This window comes from Scyliorhinus canicula, chromosome 5, assembly GCF_902713615.1.
Source record: "Scyliorhinus canicula chromosome 5, sScyCan1.1, whole genome shotgun sequence".
NCBI classification, from domain to species: Eukaryota; Metazoa; Chordata; class Chondrichthyes; order Carcharhiniformes; family Scyliorhinidae; genus Scyliorhinus; species Scyliorhinus canicula.
Window position 1 is genome coordinate 11,777,877 of NC_052150.1, and position 23,654 is coordinate 11,801,530.

General features: G+C 48.1%; 1 protein-coding gene across 2 annotated transcripts in view; it reads left to right on the top strand.

Annotated features, from left to right (window-relative positions):
- LOC119965770 (CUB domain-containing protein 1-like) overlaps positions 1-23,087 on the top strand; it is an 82,145-nt gene extending 59,058 nt beyond the window's left edge. For both annotated transcript variants that reach the window (XM_038796581.1, XM_038796582.1), the window contains exons 5-9: positions 3,005-3,235; positions 4,179-4,553; positions 14,212-14,571; positions 17,255-17,345; positions 22,065-23,087. In XM_038796581.1, the coding sequence (XP_038652509.1) occupies positions 3,005-3,235; positions 4,179-4,553; positions 14,212-14,571; positions 17,255-17,345; positions 22,065-22,467 (1,460 nt within the window). In that variant the 3' untranslated portion in view covers positions 22,468-23,087. The remainder of the gene's footprint in view (positions 1-3,004; positions 3,236-4,178; positions 4,554-14,211; positions 14,572-17,254; positions 17,346-22,064) is intronic.
- Positions 23,088-23,654: the final 567 nt, after the last annotated feature.

Genomic DNA, 23,654 nt, shown 5'->3' on the forward strand with positions numbered 1-23,654 from the left:
GGTGCAGTTAAACGGCCGATGATGTCATCAGTACATCATGTGATCAAACTCCTAAAGTGGCCTTGTTCCAACTTGGAACAAACATGAATATGCAGCACCCATTAGTCAGTGAAGTACTTTGCAACTGTATCTACTGTTGTACAGTAGAAAGCCAATTTGCACACAGCAAGCCCCCACAAGCAGCAGTGTGACATTGATAAGGTCATCTGTTTTTGGTTTTTTTAAATGTATTTCATTACAAACATGTATCAAAGCAGGTTACTGCAAATAAACACCCTGGGAAACATACTTCCCAACAATCAACTGTACAGTCTGTACAGATGTTCCCCTTTTTTTAACCCCCCCCCCCCCCCCCCCCCCCGGCGACGAACAGCTCCTCAAACACGGTCACAAACATCCCCCACCTCCTCTCGAACTCCCCTGCTGAGCCCCTTAACTCATACTTTATCTTCTCTAACCACAGGAATTCGTACAGGTAACCCAACCATGCTGCTACCCCCGGTGGCGATGCCGACCGCCACTCCAGCAAAATTCATCGCCGTGCAATCAGAGAGGTGAAGGCCATGACATCGGCCTTCCTCCTCTCCATCAGCTCTGGCTGCTCTGAAACCCCAAATATCGCCACCAAAGGGTCCAGGTCCACTCCCTCCTCCACTATCCTGGCTCAGACCGCGAACACTCCCGCCCAGAATCTTCCCAATTTTTCACAACCCCAAAACATGTGCGCATGATTCGCTGGCCCCAGTCCACATCTCTCACACTCATCTGCTACTCCCTGAAAGAACCCACCCATTCTCGCCCGAGTCATATGCACCCTGTGCACCAACTTAAACTGTATCAGGCTTATCCTTGCACAAGAGGAGGTCCCATTTACCCTTTTCCATGCCTCCATACTCTCCAATCGATATCTCCTCCCAACTCCGCTTCACCACCCGCTCACCTCCCTGCTCCCCCAACCACTTGTGTGTATAATATCCCCAATTATTCCTTCCCCTTCCACATCCGAAAGCAGCAGTTATTTATTTTTTGCATCCACTATAAAGATAGACAGGGCCTTGGCTATCCCATCCCAAAAGCTCCTGGATCTTTAAACTCAAGTCCTGGAGGGGGATTTGAGCTGGTGGCCTTTTGAAAAATTTATTCATTAACGGGATTAGGGCGTCGTTGACTAGGCCAGCATTTATTGCCCATCCCTAATTGCCCGTGAGAAGGTGGTGGTGAGCTGCCTTCTTGAACCGCTGCAGTCTCTGGGGTGTAGGTACACCCACAGTGCTGTTAGGGAGGGAGTTCCAGGATTTTGACCCAGCGACTGTGTAGGAATGGCAATTCTATTTCCAAGTCAGGATAGTGCGGGACGTGGAGGGGAACATCCAGGTGGTGGGGTTCCCATGTGTCTGCTGCCCTTGGCCTTCTGGATGGTAGTGGTCTTGGGTCTGGCAGGTGCTGTCTTAAGGTGCCTTGGTGAGTTCCTTCAGTGCATCGTGTAGATGGTACACACGGCTGCTACTGTGCATCGGTGGGTGGTGGAGGGAGTGAATGTTTGTGGAAGGGGGAGCAATCAATCGGGCTGCTTTGTCCTGGATGGTGTTGAGCTTCTTGAGTGTTGGAGCCGCGCTCATCCAGGCAAGTGGAGAGCATTCAATCACACTCCCGACTTGTGTCTTGTAGATGGTGGACAGGGGAGCCACGAGGTCAGTTACTAGCTGCAGGATTCCTAGCCTTTGACCTGCTCTTGTAGGCATAGTATTTATATGACCGGCCCAGTCCAGCTTCTGGTCAATGGTAGCCTTCCAACTCTGAGGCGAGGGTGCTTCTAACTGTGCAACAGCTGATACATCAAGCATGATGTCAAACCAATGTTTGAGGCATAAATGATGTGTGTCCATATTATCCCAGCAGAGCTCTGCTGATGTTTTTGAGCCCAGCGTTCCCCCCCCCCCCCCCCCCCCCCCCCCCCCACTGCGATGGGACCATACATTTTTCACCTTTTTTTCTTTAAGCTGCCTAATGCTGTTTTGGAGTATATTTGGCAGCTCCAGAAGATCCCTGTTCAAGCAATTTGTGGTGAATGTGTAACCACTATAATTCACACTGTACATTACTGTGTCCCCGTGGGCTCCATCTGTGAGCCGTTGCGCGGTTCTGCCCACAGGGGGGAGATGAGGAGCATGTACAGGGCTCCGCCCCCTTTAGGGAGTATAAGTGTTGCGGTCCTGCGAGACCGCCCTCAGTATCGTGCCGTCGCAGGCAGGCTCAGTTGTAAGCCGATTAAAGCCACAGTTTACTCCAACTCGTGTCTCTGGTTGAATTGATGGTCGCATCACAATTAAAATGGTAAAAGTTAGATAAACTTGAAATGGGAATTAAGTGGGCTGTTATTTGTGTCTGTGTTACCTGAAGACCTGACACTCCTGGCTGATCTACTGTGTTCCACCCGCTGTACGTCTGTGATCATCCTTACTTGCAAGTTGCTCCATTATCTCGCCCCTCTATATTTCTGCAACCCAGCCCCACAAGCCTCCGAGATGGCTGTGTTATTCTCGCCCTCTTTGACCGCTGGTAAATGAGCTTGCAGTCTCCTGGGTCCCAAGCCCTGCAATTCTTTCCCTGGGCCCTTCAGCTGCTCGATCTCCACCTAATATTGCTCTCTTAAAGATGCTCCTGAAAACGTATCTCTCTGACCACGCTTTTGGTCACCTGACTGACATCTATAATGTGGCTCGGGGGCCAAATTGTGTTTTATAAAGTTCCTGTGAAGCACCTTGAGGTGTTTCATTGCCTTAAAAGGTGCCGGATAAATACAAGTTGCTGTTGTTACGTTACACGGCCTTCTCTGTGAAAGTAGCCCAGAGCAATCTGGGGATCAGGTTTCCGAGCAGCATGTACCAGTGCTGTGTTCGCCCAGCAGGTCACTCGGAACCCGGTTCAATTGTTTTTCCGAAAAGTCGCTGGTAGGTCCGGGCGTTCTCCTGAAATTATTTTATTTGTGTTTTCATTCCCGCAGAGAAATTTGAAATCCACCTGAAAGAGGAGGATGATGTTTCGGTGGAAATTGAGCAGCTGAAGGAGGCGGGCGGAGATTCCTCATTTCCATCCTGCATCTGTACCTATCCCCTCTGGAGTTCCAATTGCAGTTCCAAGTTGCTTCTGGAGCCCGGAGACCACCAGACCATCTATTTCCACTTTGGATGTAATACAACTCGGGATATCAGCATCGTGGCCACCAAGAAGACCGGTAAGTGTGCTATCTTGGGCCTCGTATCGTCACCTCTTTGAGGTTTACTTGGAGTTATTGCAGAAATGACCACAGCAAGCTTGAAGTTTACAAGCTGTCGTCAAGATTTGGGGCCAGATTGCCTGACGATCCAGTGCTGATTGGCATGGCTAATTTTCCAATATCCTTCCTAGTGGCTGCCATTTTAGAGGGGGTGCCTTCAGCAGATGATGGGGCTACCTGCTCCCAATGGTTCTTTAATTGGAGACAACAACTCCCCGGGGGGGAGGGGGGGAAGAGCAGCTGCAGACCACCCAGTAGAGGGTTTGCCCACCAGAGCAATGGCTTGGTTGCAAAAGAAAATGTTTTCAGAAAAGTATTTTTTTTTTAATTAATTGGGCTCGAGGCACCTCTGTGTTGAAGGTTCTCCCTCTCCTGATTATCTTCCATTGCAGAATGGTGCATCTCTGAAGCTGGAAGACCTCTTGACGTGCCTTCCAACCTCAAGAGCCCACCTACTGTGTCCGATTGAGGACCGTGAGCCCATCTCCGTGGCTGTTAGAAAGTTGGACGGTGGGGGGGGGGGGTTTGGCAAAGGAACCAAAGACAACATGAGGAGAATCGACGTTGCACGGTATGGGGTTAGGATCTAGAATGCACTGCCCGAGCGTGTGGTGGAGGCAGGAGTTGGATTATTGTACCTGTGGAAATGCGGTCCCTTTAAGGGGGCGAGCGTGGCGGCCTTCATTGGGGGGGGGGTCCTGCGAACCCCGGAAAATAGCGAGTTAGCACGGAGCCCTGGAGGCAGAGACCCAGGCAGTGCAGACGCAGGAGCCAGGGAGACAAGACCCATCCTATTGTGTTCTGTACCTGCAGAAAAATATATTTTACATGTGCACTTGAACCATTCTACCATTTTGGTCAAAACGTTCTTAATTTTTCCCCTTCTTTCATTCTCTGCTAGACTGCAAAGATATAGAGAACTGTCATGTGAGCAACATGGTCTTGACCTTGCCAGATGTACTTTTAAAGCTGCCAGTACCGCAGCAAACTTTCAGATGGACACTCGAGCAAGCAGCCGACCTGACCATCGAGTTGGCCTTTGAGCGATTGAAGCTCCGACAACTGCTTCCGGACGAGACCTGCGGAGGGGGCATGATGTACAACATGAGCACTTTCAAAGCGGCTGGGATCAGATCCAATATCGGCCAGTTCTGCCCTCGTGGAGCCATGACAAAGATCCAAACGGCTGACCATGTGATACTGGAGCTGCAGACCTCTCAAGGGTGGAATACCAGTGACTTGGATATCAGACTATCTTTTATTCCACGTCTTACAGGTGAGTCGACGAAAGATTTGCATTTATGTCGAGCTTTTCTCAACCACTCTGTCTCCAAGGCCAATCAGGTGCTGTCTTGAAATGGCGTCACTGCTGTAATGTAGGGGAGGCGGTAACGTGATGGTGTTGTCACTGGAACTAGTAATGCAGAGGCCCAGGGTGCAGCTCTGTGGTCCTTGGTTCGAATCCCACCAGGGCAGATAGACATAGACATACATAGAACATACAGCGCAGAAGGAGGCCATTCGGCCCATCGAGTCTGCACCGACCCACTTAAGCCCTCACTTCCACCCTGTTCCCGTAACCCAATAACCCCTCCTAACCTTTTTTTTTGGGCACTAAGGGCAATTTATCATGGCTGATCCACCTAACCTGCACATCTTTGGACTGAGAGAGGAAACCGGAGCACCCAGAGGAAACCCACGCAGACACGGGGAGAACGTGCAGACTCCGCACAGACAGTGACCCAGCGGAGAATCGAACCTGGGACCTGGCGCTGTGAAGCCACAGTGCTATCCACTTGTGCTACCGTGTTGCCCAGATGGTAAAATATAAATTCAGTATAAAGTATGGAATTCAATGATTACCATTGTTGTAAAACCCATCTGGTTTACCAGTGTCATTTGGGAAAGGAAATCTGCTGTTCTTACCTGGTCGGTGTGACCTTCGTGTGACTCCAGACCCACACAGCGATGCAGTTGACTCTTAACGTCCCCTCACTGAAATGGCTGAGCAAACCACTCAGTTCAAGGGCAATTAGGGATAGGCAACAAATGCTGGCCCAGGCCTGTATTTATCGTTCAATATCGTGAGCAGCAGGTAACATAGTGGTTAGCACTGTGGCTTCCCAGCACCAGGGTCCCAGGTTAGATTTCCCTGCTGGGTCACTGTCTGTGCGGAGTCTGCGTGTTCTCTCCGTGTCTGCGTGGGTTTCCTCCGGGTGCTCCCGTTTCCTCCCACGGTCCAAAGGCGTGCAGGTTAGGCGGATTGGCCATGCTAAATTGTTGCTTAGTGTTCAAAAAGGTTAGGAGGGTTTACTGGGTTAGGGGATAGGGTGGAAGTGTGGGTTTACATGGGTCGAAGCAGACTCGATGGCCCGAATGGCCTTCTGCACTGTATATTCTATGTTCTAATTATCAAAAGAGATGGAGCCGGAGCGAGCCGACTTCTTGCAAGCTGTGCCCAACAGACCCTCTAATTCTATCTTTTATTCTCGTTCCATGCTTCTAAAACTTCATTCTAACTCTTTTAAACTCTCTAACAATGTTTAAGTTGATTTTTTTTCTACACCTTGCTATAACTTTGACATTATATTCTGCAGTCTCTCCTTCCTTCCCTATGTACGGTATGCATTGTTTGTACAGCATGCAAGAAACAATACTTTTCACTATAGACTAATACACGTGACAATAATAAATCAAATCAAAAAATAATGGATCTTCTGGTCATGACGCATTGCTGTGTGTGGGATCTTGCTGTGCACAAATTGGCTGCCGTGTTTCTTGCATCATAACAGTGACTGTTTCAAAAAGCACTTCGCTGGCTGTAAAGTACTTTGGGAGGTCTCGTGGTTGAGAAAGGCGCTGTATAAATGAAAGTTTTTCTTTTTGCTTTTCTGATTTGTATTCGTGAACTCTAATTCGGCCGCGTTAAAAACCGGACAACCGGGTGAAGCAGCGGCAACATCCTTCGGAAAACCTAGTGGGAGAAGCCCCTCATTGACATGTTTTCAAAGGGGCTGACGCCTTGAGATCTGCAATGCAGTTTTCACCAATGTGGTCCCGCTGTAACACAGTGGATCTTGCATTCAATGTCGCAGGCAGCCCCCCCCCCCCCCCCCCCCCCCGCAGCTCTAATACTTCCTTACAGCCATTTTCTAGAAGACGTGGCCATTGCAATATTCTGTTTAGAAGTGGGTAGATGTGACGGTTGTGGTGATATGCATCACTGTAAATACACAAGGGGTTAATGTAAATACACTGGGACTAAGTAAACACTAGAGGGAGCATCAGAGACGTCATGACATGCAGACATACAGCTAATGAACACATAGAAAAGGACACGACCAATGGGCAGTCAAGACACCCAGAGGTGACACTACCACAAGGGGGCTACCCATATACAAGTACAGGGCACACATGCTCTTTCTCTTTCCATAGGCGACACTCAGAGAGAAGGACAGGGGCAGATCAGAAGCATCACACCCACCGCATGGATTAGAGCAGACTGGTTAGTTAGATTGAGCAAGATCAGCAGGAGAGTCGAATCCAAGTAGGAGAATTGTTAACTGTTCAATAAATGTGTTAAACCTATCTCCAAGTCTGAACCTTCCTTTGTCAGAGCATACATCAAGGAAGCAGCTTATGCTACATGAAGAAGCAAAACACAACAACGGTTTTTATTTTTTTAACAAACATTTTATTAAGGCATTTATGGTTTTATAGTGGTGGATTTTATGCAGAGTCTAGAATCACGGCTGCGGAATGGCCAAAGTGTTCAAGTTGGCAATCGGGAAATTGTTCTGGAGTTCAGGCCAATACAGTGTTGTTCTCTGCTTTGCTTTCCCTGGATGGCTTGGATACGTAGTGTTGAACAAAGAACAACAAGCTTTGTTAACAAACAATACTAAGTTATTAACACTACTAAATAAGATTTGTACGGATTCCTAAAGTATAAGGTTACTGAATTAAAACTGTGCTATCTCTAACTACAGAACTCTCAAATACACAACATTTTTAAAAATCTAAATTTAGTGTATCCACTTCATTTTTTTCCAATTAAGGGGCAATTTAGCGTGTTCAACCCACCTATCCTGCACATCTTTTGGTTGTGGGGGTGAAACCCACGCAAACACGGGGAGAATGTGCAAGTTCCACACGAACAGTGACCCAGAGCCGGCATCGAACCTGGGACCTCGGCGCCGTGAGGCAGCAGGGCTAACCCACTGCGCCACCGTGCTGCCCTCAAATACACAACTGATCTCTCTTATGCCTAACCATCTTCTGCCCAGAAGCCACATGATATATATATGTATGACTGTTCTGTAGTTCCCTCTAGTGGTAAGAAGCGTTATCATTAACTTGTTAACTCTTCCCCCCCCCCTCACTGACTCTCCAACCTTCCTCCAGCCCCACAACCCACTGGGATATCTGCGCTCCTTTAACTCTGCTTTCTTGAACAACTCTGATGTTTAATCTCTTCCCCATTAGCGACGATACCTACGGCCGAGTCCCTAAGCCCTGGAAATCCCTCCTTCAACCTCTCTGCCCTACTGCTCTTTTGTTTTTAAATTTAAGGTGCTCCTTCATCACCTGCCTTTTAATATCTCCATATGTGGTTCAGTGTCTAATTTTACTTGTAGTTCTCCTAGGTGGATTGGCCATGATAAATTGCCCTTAGTGTCCAAAATTGCCCTTGGTGTTGGGTGGGGTTACTGGGTTATGGGATAGGGTGGAAGTGTGGGCTTGGGTAGGGTGCTCTTTCCAAGAGCCGGTGCAAACTCGATGGGCCGAATGGCCTCCTTCTGCACTGTAAATTCTATGATACGCTGCGATTTGGAGAAGTTATTGTTATAAATGAAGCCATCAGGGTGGCGCATGGCACAGTGGTTAGCACTGCTGCCTACGGCGCTGAGGATCTGGGTTCGAATCCCGGCTCCGGGTCGCTATCTGTGTGGAGTTTGCACATTCTCCCCGCGTTTGCGTGGGTTTCGCCCCCACAACCCAAAGATGTGCAGGCTAGGTGGATTGGCCGCACTAAATTGCCCCTTAATTGGAAAAAAAATTGGGTACTCTAAATTTATTGAAAAATAAATAAATTGAGCCATTGGTCTCACTGTTTTGAGTGTTAGAGGAGGCGCAGCCGGAGTCATTTATATTAGAAACTGTTTTCGAGGGAAACATTGCAAAGAGGAACTGGCAGCATGGGTTGGTACCTGGGACTTCGATGTTGTGGCCATTTCAGAGACATGGATAGAGCAGGGACAGGAATGGTTGTTGCAGGTTCCGGGGTTTAGGTGCTTTAGTAAAGTCAGAGAAGGGGGCAAAAGAGGGGGAGGTGTGGCGCTGCTAGTCAAGGACAGTATTACGGTGGCAGAAAGGGTGCAAGATGGGGACTCTTCTTCCGAGGTAGTATGGGCTGAGGTTAGAAACAGGAAAGGAGAGGTCACCCTGCTGGGAGTTTTCTATAGGCCACCTAATAGTTCTAGAGATGTAGAGGAAAGGATGGCGAAGATGATTCTGGAAAAGAGCGAAAGTAACAGGGTAGTTGTTATGGGAGACTTTAACTTTCCTAATATTGACTGGAAAAGATATAGTTCGAGTACATTGGATGGGTCGTTCTTTGTACAATGTGTGCAGGAGGGTTTTCTGACACAATATGTTGACAGGCCAACAAGAGGTGAGGCCACTTTGGATTTGGTTTTGGGTAATGAACCAGGCCAGGTGTTAGATCTGGAGGTAAGTGAACACTTTGGAGACAGTGACCACAATTCGGTGACCTTTACATTAGTGATGGAAAGGGATAAGTATACCCCGCAGGGCAAGAGTTATAGCTGGGGGAAGGGCAATTATGATGCCATTAGACATGACTTAGGATGTGTAGGTTGGAGAAGTAGGCTGCAAGGGTTGGGCACACTGGATATGTGGAGCTTGTTCAAGGGACAGCTATTGCGTGTTCTTGATCAGTACGTACCAGTCAGACAGGGAGGAAAGGGTAGAGCGAGGGAACCGTGGTTTACCAAAGAAGTGGAATCTCTTGTTAAGAGGAAAAAGGAGGCCTATGTGAAGATGAGGCGTGAAGTTTCAGTTGGGGCGCTTGATAGTTACAGGGAAGCGAGGAAGGATCTAAAGAGAGAGCTAAGACGAGCAAGGAGGGGACATGAGAAGTCTTTGGCAGGTAGGATCAAGGAAAACCCAAAAGCTTTCTATAGGTATGTCAGGAATAAAAGAATGACTAGGGTAAGAGTAGGGCCAGTCAAGGACAGTGGTGGGAAGTTGTGTGTGGAGGCTGAGGAGATAAGCGAGATACTAAATGAATACTTTTTGTCAGTATTCACTCAGGAAAAAGATAATATTGTGGAGGAGAATGCTGAGACCCAGGCTATTAGAATAGATGGCATTGAGGTGAGTAGGGAGGAAGTGTTGGCAATTCTGGACAAGGTGAAAATAGATAAGTCCCCGGGGCCTGATGGGATTTATCCTAGGATTCTCTGGGAAGCCAGGGAAGAGATTGCTGAGCCTTTGGCTTTGATTTTTAGGTCATCATTGGCTACAGGAATAGTGCCAGAGGACTGGAGGATAGCAAATGTGGTCCCTTTGTTCAAGAAGGGGAGTAGAGATAACCCCGGTAACTATAGGCCGGTGAGCCTAACATCTGTGGTGGGTAAAGTCTTGGAGAGGATTATAAAAGATACGATTTATAATCATCTAGATAGGAATAATATGATTAGGGATAGTCAGCATGGTTTTGTGAAGGGTAGGTCATGCCTCACAAACCTTATCGAGTTCTTTGAGAAGGTGACTGAACAGGTGGACGAGGGTAAAGCAGTTGATGTGGTGTATATGGATTTCAGTAAAGCGTTTGATAAGGTTCCCCACGGTCGGCTATTGCAGAAAATACGGAGGCTGGAGATTGAGGGTGATTTAGAGATGTGGATCAGAAATTGGCTAGTTGAAAGAAGACAGAGAGTGGTGGTTGATGGGAAATGTTCAGAATGGAGTTCAGTTACGAGTGGCGTACCACAAGGATCTGTTCTGGGGCCGTTGCTGTTTGTCATATTTATAAATGACCTAGAGGAGGGAGCAGAAGGATGGGTAAGTAAATTTGCAGACGACACTAAAGTCGGTGGAGTTGTAGACAGTGCGGAAGGATGTTGCAGGTTACAGAGGGACATAGATAAGCTGCAGAGCTGGGCTGAGAGGTGGCAAATGGAGTTTAATGTGGAGAAGTGTGAGGTGATTCACTTTGGAAAGAATAACAGGAATGCGGAATATTTGGCTAATGGTAAAATTCTTGGTAGTGTGGATGAGCAGAGGGATCTCGGTGTCCATGTACATAGATCCCTGAAAGTTGCCACCCAGGTTGATAGGGTTGTGAAGAAGGCCTATGGTGTGATGGCCTTTATTGGTAGAGGGATTGAGTTCCGGAGCCATGAGGTCATGTTGCAGTTGTACAAAACTCTAGTACGGCCGCATTTGGAGTATTGCGTACAGTTCTGGTCGCCCCATTATAGGAAGGACGTAGAAGCTTTGGAACGGGTGCAGAGGAGATTTACCAGGATGTTGCCTGGTATGGAGGGAAAATCTTATGAGGAAAGGCTGATGGACTTGAGGTTGTTTTCGTTAGAGAGAAGAAGGTTAAGAGGTGACCTAATAGAGGCATACAAAATGATCAGAGGGTTAGATAGGGTGGACAGCGAGAGCCTTCTCCCGCGGATGGAGGTGGCTATCACGAGGGGACATAGCCTTAAATTGAAGGGTAATAGATATAGGACAGAGGTCAGAGGTGGGTTTTTTACGCAAAGAGTGGTGAGGCCGTGGAATGCCCTACCTGCAACAGTAGTGAACTCGCCAACATTGAGGGCATTTAAAAGTTTATTGGATAAGCATATGGATGATAAGGGCATAGTGTAGGTTAGATGGCCTTTAGTTTTTTTTCCATGTCGGTGCAACATTGAGGGCCGAAGGGCCTGTACTGCGCTGTATCGTTCTATGTTCTATGTTTTTTTTAAAGGGGAAATTTAGCGTGGCCAATCCACCGACCCTGCACATCTTTTTGAGTTGCGGGGGTGAGACCCAAGCAGACACTGGGAGAATGTGCAAACTCCAACCAGAAATGATCTATTTTTCGGTCATGGCTAAGGGATGCATATTGGCCAGGGCACTGCTCTTGCATCACGGGACCTCGTGTGTGTCCTGTGTCCTTCGGAGAGGGCCGCAGTTAAATGCCTCTGACATGCACTGGAGTGTCAGCCTGGATTATGTGCCTAACTCGGGGATTTCAACCCTCAACCTCCTGACTTGGAGACTCGCCACTGAGCAATGCTTGACGGCCGCATCTAGCTTTTACATTTAACAGCTCAAAATAAAACTGGTTCTACCTTGACACAGAACCAGCCAGTCCCACCTGGGTCGGCAGAGAAAGGTTGTAAACCTTCCAATTCCACGCAATTTGTGAATTATGTTTAGCCGATCTTGTATGTTAAATTGAGGGCCGGAGTTACCCCGCTAATGGGTATAAAGTGCCCAAACCAATGCCTTTGAGTTGGAGCTGCCCTGTGCGTGAACACTCACTTCATGGCCGCCACCGGAAGTCTCTTCCAGGCACCCTTTTCTTTCCATTTAAAAATAATTTTTATTAAAGTTTTCACAAAATATCAACAACAGAATGGAAAAAGAACCCCATTGAATCAAATACAAAACAAAACACCCCAGTACCCCCCTCCCCCTGTACATAAATAATAATTTAACACCCGTCGAAACACATAGCAAACATAGCAAATCTATACACCCCCTCAGATCCCCCAATATAGAAAAACAAATATAAAATAGAACCCCCCCCCCCCCATTCTGGCAAAGGCCAGAATACCGGCCTCTTTCGTCTCCTGCACTCCCGGCTCCTCTGCAACCCCAAATATTGCGAACCCCCAGCCCGGTTTGACCCTGGATCCTACCACCCTTGACACCGTCCTCGCTACGCCCTTCCAAAATTCCTCCAGCGCTGGGCATGCCCAGAACATATGGGTGTGGTTTGCTGGGCTCCCTGAGCACCTAACACACCTGTCCTCACCCCCAAAGAACCGGCTCATCCTTGTCCCGGTCATGTATGCCCTGTGCAGCACCTTAAACTGTATGAGGCTGAGCCTCGCACACGACGAGGAAGAGTTCACCCTCCTGAGGGCCTCTGCCCACGTCCCCTCCTCGATCTCCTGCCCCAACTCCTCCTCCCACTTACCTTTCAGCTCCTCCACCGAGGCCTCATCCTCCTCCTGCATCACCTGGTATGTTGCCGAAATCTTCCCCTCTCCAACCCACACCCCCGAGAGCACCCTATCCTGTACTGTGCGTGGCGGCAGCAGCGGCAATTCCAATACTTGCTGCCTGGGAAACGCCCTTACCTGTAGATACCTAAAGGTGTTTCCCGGGGGAGCCCATACTTCTCCTCCAGCTCGCCCAGGCTCGCGAACTTCCCATCCACAAGCAGGTCCCCCAGCCTTCTTATCCCTGTCCTGTTCCACCCCGCAAACCCTCCATCCATTCTCCCCGGGACAAACCGGTGGTTCCCCTGTATCGGGGTCCACACCAAGGCCCCCACTTCCCCCCCGTGCCGCCTCCATGCCCCCACATTTCGAGGGTAGCCGCCACCACCGGGCTCACGGTATACCTCGTTGGAGGGAGCGGCGCCGTCGCCAGCGCCTCCAGACTCGTACCCCCACAAGACGCCGTTTCTAGCCTCTTCCATGCCGCCCCCTCCCCCTCCATCACCCACTTGCGCACCATCGCCGCATTAGCGGCCCAGTAGTACCCACAGAGGTTGGGCAACGCCAGCACCCCCCCACCCATCCCTGCTCCGCTCCAGGAACACCCTTCTCACTCTCGGAGTTCCTCGCGCCCACACAAACCCCGTAATGCTCCTGTTGACCCGCCTAAAGAAGGCCTTCGGGATAAGAATGGGGAGGCACTGGAACAGGAACAACCAGGCACCCTTTTCAATGAAGTTTCTGTCTCAACTACCTTTCGGGGCAGCGAGTGTCGGGGCCGCACCCCTCTGGGTGAAAAGCAGACCAAGGCAGGCCAGCAGCACGGGTTCAATTCCCGTACCAGCCTCCCCGAACAGGCGCCGGAATGTGGCGACTAGGGGCTTTTCACCGTAACTTCATTTGAAGCCTACTCGTGACAATAAGCGATTTTCATTTCATTTCCCCGCCAATCCTTCTGCCGATGTCCAGGCCCCTCACAATTTTGTACGTCTCAATCAAATCTGCCCCTAGGCTCCCCAGTACTGAGTAGAACGCTGCAGCCCGTCCGATCTTTCCTCATAGCTGCAATTTTCAGGTCCTGCCGACATCTTTGTAACGATTTTGAATTTATGATATTGACCCACCGAAAGTGGCAGGTAATCGGCCACCATTGAATGGCAGGTTTAGTCACCAGGGCAATGCCTTCCTTTCCAGAGCTGTCTACGTCCTCTTCTTTCCTATTCGCTTTCTAGAACTTTTCCCCTTTTTGTTCTTGATGCACTATCAATGACCACAGAAACGAGGTTGTAGTCCCAACTGAAGGCTTTAATAGGCTAGATGTTTCCCCCAGCAGCTCAGGTACAGGAAGGAAGCTGCGGGGGATACACGGGCTCTTATGCCCCGCCTTTACTGGGCGGAGTTACCTTACAGCCTTAACCAATAGATAACAAGTTTACATACCAATGGACCAATAAGCAGCGAGCCTTATCCACCAATATGTCTCGGCATTGTTAGGTACTGTAATACCTCAAGTCATACTACCACAGTTCTATAACCCATTTTGCGACTGTTTCTTGCATCAGGAGTGTTAGAGTAATAGTTCCGCTTGTTGTGCTTTACAAATCGAACAATCAGATTTTGCTATCTAATCGCCATCGTTCCATTTCAACTCATTTGTTTGTCCTTATCTTCTTCCGACAGATGACTACATTATGAACATTAACCCAGATGCCGACTCCCCAGTGTTTCTCCTTACCCCTGACTGGGGTCCGGGAATGCTAAATGATTTGGTGGCATCGTGGAATATCTCCGTTCCTCCAGACCATGTGGCTGAACTGACCTTCATGAATCACTCCCTTCCCGATTGCGCACATAGGCACGTGATCATTCGCGTCGTGGAGCAACGGGAGGACCCCCAGGAATGGACTTTCCGGGAAACTGCCAGTCTGCCCGAATCGCTCGGCTCCCTAACTCACACATTCTGGCTGAACGTGACTAACTGCTTCACTTCCAGTGAACGGCTGAACCTCCTGTTTCAAGTTCTAGTGTCGGAATCTGAAGGTAGGAAATGGTCAACCTTGATTCTGCATCCGCTGGGTGCTGACTTAACAGTTCTCCCGTCGCTTTGAGTCGCAGGGATACGGTTTCGGGTCCCACTGCAGGGCTGATGCACGGGTGCAGTAACTGAGAGAGTGTTGCATCATTGCAGGTGGCATCTTTCAGACGGGCTGATAAACCACGGCCCCATTTACCACCTCGGATGGACACAAAAGGTCCTGCAGTAACCAATTCAAAGAAAGCAGTGGGAGTTATCCCTAGTGCCCTGGCCAATGTTTATCCCTCCACCACCATTGCAAATAACAGATTTTCTGTTGGATATCACATTGCCATTTTTGGGAACTTGCTGTTTGCAAATTGGTTCCCTTGTTTCCTACATTGCGACGGCGATCACGCTTAAAAATACTTAATTGGCTGTAAAGTTCTTTGAGATGTCTCAGGGTGGTGAAAAGGGCGATATAAATGTGAGTCTTTCTTTCTTTGATTCAACCCCTAAATCTGACTTCACGGCACCAAAACAAAATATTTCTTCCAAAGTAACTACCCCGCACACGTTCCCAGGATGAGGCTCGGGCGGGCGGTAGTCTTTGTGTTTCGAGACCAATGGAGCATCAGATTCTAACTTTGCAACTTTCAAAAAGAATTGGTGAACTAGGTGACGGGACGGACAACAAATGTCAGCGTGACACCCACATCCCAGGAAAGAATGGTCACCCGCCAGCACTCCTGTGTGCGTGGGTAACACACACACTCCAACCATCCACTTTCCAATTTACAAACTCATGCAATTTAGATAAATAAATCCGTAATGTCCATAAGAAGCATTGTGTATTCATTCATCGGAATATATCACCAATGTAGTTTAACTGTCTTAACGTTTTCTCCTGAAGATTCATGGTCAGTGAATGGGGCCAATGTTTGCCACATTGTAGGGAAACCCTTGCCGGCATTTTTGATTCGAAATAGAGATTAATCAAATAGTTATAGAAGATGGTGCAGACACGCATGCACAGAAAGTGATAAAGATGCACGATTGGATTGAGGTTGAGTCGCAGGACATAATATTTAGAAATGTTGAGCCAAAAAGCAAAGGAACAGATTAAAGATGATGCAGGAAAGACGATAATGCCGCCCATGACCTCTGCAGGTCCCAAGGTATGTTCTGTAACCAATGACGAACCTTTTTGAGTGTAGTCACTGTTATAATGTATGTACGGTAAGAAGTCTTCCAACACCAGGTTAAAGTCCAACAGGTTTGTTTTGAATCACTAGCTTTCGGAGCACTGCTCCTTCATCGGATGATGACTCCTAATGAAGGAGCAGTGCTCCGAAAGCTAGTAATTCGAAGCAAGCATGTTGGACTTCAACCTGGTGTTGGAAGACTTCTTACTGTGCTCACCCCAATCCAACGCCGGCATCTCCACATAATGTCTGTAGGAATCAAGCAACATTTCAATTTAGTGCAACGTTTCCAATAGTGCTAGAAATCAAAGTTCATTCAGGGACATGTCCACAGACTTCCCCAGGAATTTTGTACCAGTACTCCTTCAGAAAATGTTAAATCCCATTAATGCAAAAATTACACTTTTTTTTGGTTGACTTTATTTTTCCCTCGCTAATACTCCTGATTGACTCTGGGCTAAGGCATGTCCCCCTGCAATCCCATTGTCCTGTTGTATTATATATTTTTGTGTGTCAACCTGGAGCTCCAGTTTTCACAGATAAGAAACCGATTTGCCAAACGTGATCCCAAACATCAATAGAAATCCCGAAACTCCATGCAATAACAATGAAAGACTTATTCAGTTGCCTTTGGGCTGAAGCCTTGGTCACTGACCTTTATTGATTATCGGTTGAGCAGTGAGGTCTCTGTGGCACAGTGGGTAGCAACCCTGCCTCTGAGCCAGAGGCCCTGGGTTGGAGGGCAGTTGGCTGGAGAGCCTGTGTGGATCAAACAGCTGCTAACAACACAAGGTTCAATCCCCATGCCAGCTGGGACCTGCCTCTTTGCCGAACCACAATCCCTTAACCGTGTTCTGCGGCCATGATGGAGGTCACAGAGCTGTATGTCGGACCTGCAGACGGGCAGAGCACTCGAGGAAAGTATTTGTGGTTTCTCTTGGCAATTTTCAACAATTTATGTGCTAGCTAGCAACTGGCCCCAATAATGGTTAATCTCCCACTCCAATCAACTCCATCAAATCGTTTAATATTCCCCAGGCACTTGGGTTTTATCGAGCAGCCAATTGATCCACGCTGTCCAACCGATATTTGCATCGAACCCTTTAATCTTCAAAACTTCCATTTGAATATTTGCTACGACCAAATATGGAGCATAAGAAATAGGAGCAGCAGGAGGCCATTCAGCCCTTTGAGCTTGCTCCGCCATCTCTGATGTTGTTCTCTGAAAATCTTTAGGTTTCAGTCCGTAAGATGAGCTATTGTTCTCGAGACTGCGTGGTCCTCAGTACTGGGCAGTATAGGGTATGATGGAATGTGGAATCAAAGTAGGTGTTTGGGGTTGAGATACCCGTCGACTTTGATATCATTGAAGGACGAAACTGGTTTGAAGCCAGCGGGGCGAGGTTTGTAAGACTCGCGACAAAGAACTGGAGATGGGAACAATTGACTCTTCCAATGTGCGAGTTAAAGAGTGAAACTATTTACTTTTTCTTAAATAAAACAGATGTGATGGACACTATAGTTATTGCTGCTGCTGTCGCCGGAGTGCTCATTATCCTCATCATTGCTGTGACAGTCTGCTGCGTGAAACGATGGTATGTACCTTCCCTACGTTTCCTCTTCCCATACTTTTCCTCTGCTGCATCTCCTCCACACGGAGATTCTTCACCTCGACGGTATCTTCAAGTGGGTTGAGACAGCCAGCACTCGGTTTCTTGGCAACCGCCTGATCTCTGCACGGTGATGGGTTGACAAGACAGCTGAGCTGGACAAGACCAGTTTGTGGATTGTTATATTACCATGATTGGTAATATGTTGTGTTCTTTGTCCTTTCTTCCAGACTGACCCGATGTAGTGTTGACAAAGAATATACCAATCAAAAGATTCAAACAAAACTAATTTATTATTACACTACTAATTAAATGAAGTTCAAACATTCTACAGAACTACAGATAATAATTAAATAATATTGAATCTGTCTTACCGTACTCAATATTATATTTAGTCACTAACTACGCTATGATCTAACCTCGTGCTATCTCTATCTACTCTAAGCTTCTGTGCTTTCACCACGCTTCTCCTTATGCTATTCCCAGGATTCCCTGAGGCTGCCTTAAATACAGAGAAGTAGTAACGCCCTCTAGTGTTTGATTTACACAGAGATGTAATTATTAACCCTTCACTAACCTGACTCTATACATATCATTACATGGAGTAGGCCCAAACCAGGGTCACAAGTGTAGGATAGTCACTAGTGACTTCACATCAGGTGCTTCTTTACCCAGAGAGTGATAACGATGTGAAACTCACTACCACAGGGAGTGGTGGAGGAAAATCTCATTGGAGTATTTTAAGGAAAAGCATGAAAAGCGAATGAGGGAGAAAGAAACAGAAGTTAGATGGAGTTAGGCTAAGAAGGATTGGGAGGATACCTGTGTAAACAGCGGCATGGGCTCTGTTGGGCCAATGGTCTGTTCCTGGGCTATAAATACCTCCATAGCTTTGTAATTCTGTGATCACCATGGAGCCAAACCATTTGGAGGCTTCTTGAACCACACCAACTAAACAGAATGACTTTGAGAGAACGTCTGGACCTTGAACCTGGGACTTTCTCTTTTGGCCACCAAGAGTTCAATGGCTTCAGATACTCTGTTGTCCAAAGTATCTGGGGCTAGCGTGGGAATAGAAAATGGCGTACAATATCCATCGATTCCCCGTTTTGCTGGGGGCTAACATGCCGGCAGCTTACAGCACTCGGCTCTAGCTGCCGAAACGGCCCGGAGAATTGCCGGGTCCGTGGCTGCGCATGAGCACGGTGTCGGCCTGCAGTTGCCGCGCTGTGCAACGTGCCGACGGGCGCTGGAGGGCCTGTCCCGCGAAATAGCCCCCCCTCCCCCCACCTCCGGCCGGCTCGCGTGCCCCGGAACACACCCCACAGTGCACCCAGCCCCTGATAAAGCCCCCCTGCCCGCGGATCAGCCCTCCCCCGACTGTGGCGGCACTGGACTGAGTCCAAAGCCGCCCCATCGAGTTCCCGAAGGATGAGACCACACACGACCGACACCATCGGGAACTCGGCCGGTCGGGGATGGAGTATCGGGGGCAGGCCTCAGGCGATCTCCTGAGATCATCGGTACGTGGTGCTTGGAGAGGGCGGCGCGTCGCGACAGCTGCGCCGCCCCCGATTTGATAGGGAACTGTGATTCTCCGGCCAATCGCCAAACGTGCTTTCAGCTTTGGCAACCGGAGAATCCCGCCCCAGTCTCTCCTGTTTGAGAATCTTTGTAGTAAGGTTGCGATGAGAATGATCTCAAAAACCAGTCACAAATGTTCGTCGCTCCATAGTATTCATGGCCCTATAATTAACCCTGCTAGGGAACTTGGAATTATAAGAGAGAGAGAGTCATCCCGTATAATATTACAAAGCAAAATCTGCATTTTGAAATGCTCATATAGTTACAGTCTGTGTATAGGGCGGCATGGTGGCACAGTGGTTAGCACTGCTGTTTCACAGCGCCAAATACCCGGGTCCGATTCCCAGCTTGGGTCACTGTCTGTGTGGAGTCTGCACGTTCTCCCCGTGTCTGCGTGGGTTTCCTCCGGGTGCTCCGGTTTCCTCCCACAAGTCCCGAAGGACGTGCTGTTAGCTGAATTGGACATTCTGAATTCTCCCTCCGTGTACCCGAACGGGCGCCGGAATGTGGCGACTCGCGGATTTTCACAGTATTGTCAGTGGACGAGTAACTTGGGTAAAATCCAGGGACCCAGGCAGGTGGTGAAATTCGAATTTAATTTAAAAAAACATCTGGAATTAAAAGTCTAATGATGACCATGAAACCATCGTCATAAAAACCCCATCTGGTTCACTAACGTGCCAGAGGGAAGGAAATCTGCCAATCTTACCTGGTCTGGCCTACATGTGACTCCAGACCCACAGCAATGTGGTTGACTCTTAACTGTCCTCTCAAGGGCAATTAGGGATGGGCAATAAATGTTGGAATAGCCCACATCCCGTGAATGACTTTTTAAAAAAAAATATTAAACCGCACCCCCATCCCCCACCCAGCGGAAGGAAAGTTGGCAGAGAAAGCCGATTCTCTCTGTGCAAATCTGATTGGCTGGCAGCTCCAGCAACCCCAGAGCCCCCAAATGCTGCCTCTGAAGATTTAAACCCCTCCCTTTCCTTCCTACCTTTAATATTTTTTTATCCAAAAACGGGCTACCAGTCCCTGCCCTTGCCAACCATATGGCACGGGGGGGGGGGGGGGGGGGGGGGGGGGGGGGGGTGTATTATCGGGGCTAATTGTTTTTTTAAAATAAATTTAGAGTCACCAATTCATTCCAATTAAGGGGCAATTTAGCATGGCCAATCCACCTACCCTGCACAACTTTGGTTGTGGGGGCGAAACCCACGCAGACACAGGGAGAATGTGCAAACTCCACACGGACAGTGACCCAGGGCCGGGATTCGAACCTGGGACCTCGGAACCACTGCACCACCGTGCTGCCCAGGGCTAATTGTTTGTTAACAAGCTCGGTTAACCTTTAATTATTTATTTATGTGTGGCAGGTGTGTTATGGGGGTGAGCTCAGGGTGGGGGGAGGGGGCACCCATCATGTTGTACTACACTTCCCACCAAAAACCCAGGTAAAATCCTGTCTGCAATTCAGCTGTGGATCGACTAGTACATCATTAATAAACATATCTCCAGCAGCAGTGGTTCTTGTTATGCTAGGTGTGATGCAAAGGCTTAACTGTTTAATTCTGCCATCTGTTTGATTGTTGGGATAATCTTTTCAGTTTGGCATCTGTTGTTATTCCCTTGTCCTTCCCATTCTTCCAAAGTAATTGCCCTCAATAAATGCATGAAAAAGCCTGTTAGTCGTGTCACTGAACCTGTTGAACTGGATCACCGCAAGGTCAAGTGTTGCCATGCCACGCATCGGGTGACTCCCTTGTCTTTGGGCCCTTGGTTGGCATGTTAATCTCTCTCTCTGCCAACTCCTCAAACAGCAGTTGCTTCAAACCTGTATCGGTGTGGCAGACTCACGACCTGTGAAAGCGACAGTGAACATTGATTTACCTTCTCCAATAACGTTTCCAATATCTGAGTGCTCCGGCAACATCTCCTTTTCACGTGGGACTGTCTTTGTGCCTGAGGCTGTGCCTAATAGACGAAGGGTATGAGAGTGTGACAGAAATATCGTGCAGCGTTCGAATTGCCAGTTTGGTTCAAATAAATATTTCGTGCATTGGCCGATCTTTCCAAAGTCATTGTGAGATGCCGAATATAGTTGGTTGATAGCCTTTGCCTCGACGGTAAGATTACCCGTTTTATACTTCACAGAGGTTCGGGGAACATTGTCTAATCCTGGCTTGGTGACCCTTTCTACTGCCTGGCTGACTTTATGTGTCACATGTTTGTGTCGGGGGTGGGGTGGTTCTAGAAATAATTTTCATTAAATTTAGTTGACGCGAAAGCAGCATTCTTGAATCTCTTGATCTGAGAGACTGACTAAAAATCTAAGTCTGCAGGTTGTCCAGGTTCTTTGGGATTGGGGGTGTTGGAGGCGGCACAGTATTTCAGATAGAAAATTCCAGGTTTTCCCACAATCCCTGACTGGCTTCCCGGTCCAATAGTCAGCCAGATTGTCCGGTTTGATGTCCAGTTCAGCAGGGCTGCAGGATCGATCCCTCTCTGGGCTGGGATGGGGGATGGCTAAGGAGGCTCCATCTGACCCTGCAGGTTGTGTTCTGTAACCATTGGGGCTTTGTATTGTGGGGGAGGGGTGGGGTGGGTGTGAATTTGCCCTGAGAGCTGGGGAGGGGGTGCCAGGAGAAAGCACTACTCCCACAAGCAGTGCTATAAAGACCCATACCTTCCCTGAAACTGTCCCCACCTCCCTTCAGCTGCCAGGTTTTCTGTAAAGCAAGGGCACTCATGGAAAAACTGGAAAGCGGGTTAAACCAGATCCAATTAATATATTTAAATTCCCAACCCATATGAAAAAAAAAGAATTGGGTACTCTAAATTTTAAAAAAAATAGACAAGTTAAAGTCGGGATCAGGATTGAAATATTCCCACTTCCCAAACTATTCCTTTTTCTTTTCCGCCCCCAAGGCAAAACTGTAATGATATTTCGCTGAATGTTTCCCCCAATGTTGCTAGTTATTTCAATTGCAAGGATGGCTGCTTAGACTTGCAGCTCTTGTACAAATCCAATTGGTTACGTTTTCATTTGTTAACGTGAATGTCGAAGTGATTGGACGCTTCTCAAATATGAAGCTTTATTGTAATGTTCATTTCACACAGGAAGAGGCAGCATCGTCAGCCTGGCCTCGCCATCTACAATCCTGGGGTGAACAGCCGGATGTTGGCGCGGAGGCGAAAATTTGTGAAGACGAGGCAGGACAATGACTCGCACATTTACGCCGTGATCGACGAGGACCGCGTTTATGCCGATTACTTCAATAAGTCGGGAATGCTGTCCATTCCGGAGGTGGACGTGTATCGGTCTTTCGACGGCCCAATGGGAAATGGGCCACCTGCTCTCCCCCCTCCCCGCAGCGCCACGTCCAGGGATGGCAGTCCACAGCCGGATTCCATGGTGGTCAATGACCTGTACACGTTTTCGATAAAGAAGGAAAATGCGGAGAAGAGCAATGGAGAGATGGCTACTTTCCTTGGTAATGGTGATAAAAGTTCCAGTTCGTAGCCATGCTGTCTGATTTTACAAATGGTGTGTGCATACCATCTACTGTATACTAACAAATTCATTCCATTATTAGTGGGCTGTGCCTCCCTGGTTTTAACTCTCTGAATGTAGCAACGTTTTGGGGCATTTTTGTTTTGACATAATGTTTTGCACCGTGCAACCTTTGCTTCTCCCTGTGTTTGCCGTCCAGTTCCACAATCACTGACAATCGGTCAGAAGCTCAGCCCCTTTATTGTTTCCATTGGTTCATTCTTCCACATTCAAGACCGATGATCATCTTCTTTAACTTGGAGATAAAGAGAGAACCCGTAAAGTCCATCTCCTTTCAGACCTCCCCATACCACGGCTACCCTTGGTCACAAACACTGCCCGTCAGCTCAGGCGAAAGAGTAGCACTGCATTCCAGAGTGTGTAAATTTTCCCTCCTGTTCCATTCTCCAAGAAGAAAAATCCAGCTGAACACCACGTTCCAGAAATAATCCCAGCGATACCACAGTCCTGGATGAGCCACTAAGCCTGGGACTGTGGTCATACTCTCCATGTAGTTCATGGTTCTCCTCAAGTTGCTCATAACCAGTTTCCCCCTCTCCCTCCCCCTCTCCCTCTCCCTCTCCTTCTCCCTCTCCTTCTCCCTCTCTCCCTCTCTCCCTCTCTCTCCCTCACCCTCCCTCTCTCCCTCTCCCTCTCCCTCCTTCTCCCTCTCTCTCACGCACACACACCAAGAGAGATGCCCATGGTTCTTTGTGATCTATAGTTTATTACTAGTTCTCAGCTGGTCCCAGTTCCCATGGGGATTGGTTGCCAACTGATTTGATACAGTGGGCTTGAAAGCAGAAAAGTTTTCCACAGATAGTGGAGTTGTAAAAGAAGCGGGTTGGCATAAAAGTGACTACTTTTTAAACTTCTTTTTGGATTTTTTATTTTTTTTGGAATTGTTCCAGACGTTACCTGTGCTTGTTTGAAAGTTTTTACCAAATTAGTTGGACTTCTTTCACCCAAAGTGACTTGTGCTTTGTGGAGCGCGTTGAATGCACTTGAATTTGCTGTTTTTGTGTTTCAGGTTATCGTGTGCCTGTAGTCATGTACTTGCAGGTGCTGTTAAATGGAAAGTTACTATTGTGTTATTGATTTCTATATTTTGTTACTTTGGCTGCCCAGAATCACACTCTGTTTCCCAAGTGCTATTT